A 4,012-nucleotide genomic window follows, 5' to 3' on the forward strand; every position below is an offset into this window, starting at 1 on the left:
AACAGGCCGTAAGCCCCTAACAAGACCACCGAGTCTCGCAAGTCGCATCCACCCTCTATAATAAGCTGAAATTTGCAATGAGAGTTTAAAAATACTACATGGATTTCGCTTCTGAGTAATGAAGCTGCTAATCAGACGACTAACCCGAACAAGCTGCTGACCAAGCAACAGGCCGGGCCTGCTGCCTGAATCAATACTCGGCGTATAATTAATAGAACACAAGAATGCATGGATAATTCCGGTACATCGTCACGGCTGGGGGCAAAACATGCAACTGCTTTTCATGGTTCCACATCACCGTTGGTGTGCTCAAATTCCCTGGCATAGTATAGTACACAAAAAAGATACCCAAAGCATTACACGTCTTGGCAAACCGAACTTTCTGAATAACATTCAATTGAAGGGCTCTCTATACAGTTTTTACAAAATGAAAACAAAAACAAAAACAAAAAACAGAGGAAAAAAAAAAAAAAAGGTGGCGGGGAAAAAGTACAACCAATATTCTTTCTCATCCTGTAGTAAAATATTTTTGAAGAATGTTTCCGTAATAAGATTCTAATGACCAATGCATTCCAGGGCAATGCCCATGAGTAATCAATTTCCCTAATATCCGCCACCGGGTAGATAGCCCGAGGGTCCGAGAACTTGAACCAAGACAGCTGAGTTACAGTGATGTGCGGATTTCGGAGTACAAAGGTGGTCATTGCCTTTCTCTACAGCAGGTGTAACGGGATGGTACCCTTTTAAGCCACATCAACCTTCTATGTGGCAGCCAAGAACAGCGAGGGGGAAGAAGTGATCACAATACCACTTCACTTGCATGGACAGTCGATGGATAAATTCAATGCCAAGACCTGCAAGTTGATGAGCAAGTCAAACTGTTGCCGAGGAACAGGATGACCACATCAACTCTGCTGCCACCTCACCAGATCTGCAGGCTAATAATGCACAAACAAATACATACTTGCCTCGTGTTCGTGCACCTGCTGAATTAATTAGCCCGGCAATAATAATGATAATAATAGCAACAGCTTAAAAACTTGATGAGTCACCTCCGGTTCTTCACAATGTTTCATCAAAATTATCTGAGATTCCTTAAAATTCTAAACAATAACTTCCCGATTTATATTGGGCGGTCACCTATCTTTTTAAAGGAAAAACAAATCTTCTAAAGAAGACAAAATGAATTTCAGATTTCAGACGCTAGTATTTCTGATCTGGGCTCTCTGAACTGTGCAAATGATTTAGTATTGATAATGACTTTACATAAAGTTACTGGTAAGGAAATATGTTGGAAAATGATTTCAATGAAAAGATGGCTATGTTGTATCCACAGTGTCGTGATGTCAAAATGTTCAGCGGAAAATTCATCGCTGGTAGATACACGTAGAATACATGATATTTTCATTATCTTATGTTGGATTTCCCGAAATGCTGCAAAAACACCACCCCCCTAACTGCTGCATACGTGCCCATGCCCTACTGGACAAATGCGCATGATACAGAAAGTATATATGCCATTTTAAAACAAAAATGAAACACTGTTCGTTTCACTAACATAATGTGAATAGATGAACAATGCCGAACTTCTTAGAGGGGAATAAAATAGAAAAGCTTGCAAGTCATATTAGCCTAATATGCTTATCGATGGAATCATGCCAACATGTCATTAAGCTACAAGAAAATAAAGTGCAAAAAGCAAATTGATAAGTATGACTCCTACGACAAATTAAGTAAAGAAAGGTGGGCTTAAACAAGGTGGAGCATATAAAAGACATGTCTGCTGTTTCAGTGATCATGAGATCTTTATTACTACAATTCTCACAGGTGTTGAGAAGGAAACTGTGGCAACCAGGGTCTCAAGTTGCAATATATGCCAAGTCATCAGTTTAGAGGTTACTGCCCCTTTTTTGGTAAAAAAATGAAAGGGCTTTTTTTACACAGCCCCCTCTTTTTTTTTTTTGACAGATGGTCCAAGCAAATTTATATTTGCATATATGGTCAATCACCGTGTTTAAACACGGTTAATTAAATCATCGTATTCATATTCACACTTTAATCCCTTCTTTTTAACTTAGGAGCTGTAAAAAATATAAAAGAAATACGGTGATTCAATCACAGTATTTAAACACGGTGATTGAATTACCGTGTTCAACTTAAAAACACCACCTAGGCGCTCGCGTGGTCAGGAGATGGTTATCTATGCAAATATAAATTTGTTAAAGCCATTTGGTAAAAAAAAAAGTTTTGGGGGGCTAAATACTAAAAAAAAGTCCAAAATAAAATAGATGTGATTGTTTTTTATAATATTCTATAAAGAATTCACAAGTGCATTTACTATTTTCTAGTCGTAGGAAGCTCTACTAATTTGGTTTGCCTTTGTTCAGTGTTGGAAAAATTTTGCATGGAGTAGAATCCGATGTTGAAGTAGAAGTCTGAACTATGTGATGCAAATTATTAAAATTAGGATCCATATGTTGATATGTAGATGCCGTTTCCTCAAGCAATTGCTGAACAACAAATTTACTTACTTGACGGCTCAGCAGTGAGGCTACAAATATATGTGCGTGTGTATATATATATATATATATATATATATATATATAATGAGCTAATATTAGTAAATCTGACAGCTCTATTGTTAAGCATTCTTCTCCTCCCAGAAGATGTTGGATCATCTTCCACTCCATTTTATGTCTATTCTTACCACAGTAATCTATATCTTCAGGACATAGCATCAAATGAATTATAGCAATCCATTTTAAGCAGACTACCTACCACATCGGGCATTCATAATATTCACAAATTAAGATGACATAAAGACCCCCCCCCCAAAAAAAAAAGCACGAGAAAAGATCAAAAATATCTCTAGAAAAAGCATCACAATCATGGACACACCGATATGCTTAGCTTATCATGATTTAATAAGTAGCAATGATGGACGGTGGTCTGCTAACTAAAAATAAGGTGTGCAAGCAATGAAGTAGATGATGCAGCGTGTTGATGGGCAGACGCGCAAGAAGGATCCCAAATTGGGCAGATTTACCCATCACGCAATCATCGCCGACCCGCGGAAAGAAAGCAAGATACATATCCAAAATTGAGCAAAACAAGCAAACATCCCGGCCCAGGGCAGGGGGTAGGGAGGTAGGGAGGGGCGTGACTAGTACTGTTATCAGCGGAAAGTGACCGACCACACCTTTTAACTTTCTAATAAAAGACCAAGCAAACAGCGGCAAACTTAAAAAAAAAAAAAAAAGTAAAGATATCACCCACCGATCAACAAACAAACAAAACAGAACATAACCACAAAAACGAAATTAAGAATCGCACGAATCCGGTGCGGTACGAAGATCTAAGATAGGGAGGGGGTTTATACGATTGGCTGGAGAGCATCGCAATCCGGCTCCGATTCAGTTGGTGCAAGGTGGGATCCGGCTCGCTGTGGGGATCGAGGGGGGAGAGCGAGAAATCGAGCCGTTCCCGACCTGCACCAAGCGAATCCGAGGCGGCGACGACCACGCGAACCCTAACCCTAACCCTAACCCTAGAGTGGATTGGATTGGATTGGATTGGATTGGGGGTTGTGCGAGCTGGCGGATGCGAGGAGGGGAGCAGGCCAGCAGCTCTTCGACAATCAGCGTACGAGATACGGCGCTGACGAGAAGGCATATTAATAGCTGTAACGGACGGCCAGGATCGTGACAAGTTGGTGTTTCGGATCCGTGCGGAAAAAGGTCTCCCAGGAAGAGGGCAGCAGCCAGTAGGGTGGATGTGCAGGTAGGTAAAAGTATCCACGTCCATCATGAGCACAATTTTTTATTTTTATTTTTTTAATTTTTTTAATTTTTTTTTATTTTTAAAGGGTGGGGGGGAGGAGGGGTGTGCGGGGGTTGAACATTCATTTGATTATCGGAACGAGAAGCTTATAACAAACTCACAAAACCCACAGACTAATTACTTTGGAAAACAAATTAAATAAATAAATAAACTAGGAACTAGTTAGGAACTA

The 4,012-nt window shown here is 39.9% G+C and overlaps 1 protein-coding gene across 1 annotated transcript; it reads right to left on the reverse strand.

Moving 5' to 3' along the window:
- LOC109707487 lies at positions 757–3,804 on the reverse strand. The gene is made up of 2 exons (XM_020228775.1): positions 3,380–3,804; positions 757–854 (listed from the first exon to the last, which is right to left on the reverse strand). Exons 1-2 carry the CDS (start codon positions 3,802–3,804, stop codon positions 842–844), a joined length of 438 nt encoding a protein of 145 aa, XP_020084364.1. The 3' UTR covers positions 757–841.

This window comes from Ananas comosus, linkage group 3, assembly GCF_001540865.1.
Source record: "Ananas comosus cultivar F153 linkage group 3, ASM154086v1, whole genome shotgun sequence".
NCBI classification, from domain to species: Eukaryota; Viridiplantae; Streptophyta; class Magnoliopsida; order Poales; family Bromeliaceae; genus Ananas; species Ananas comosus.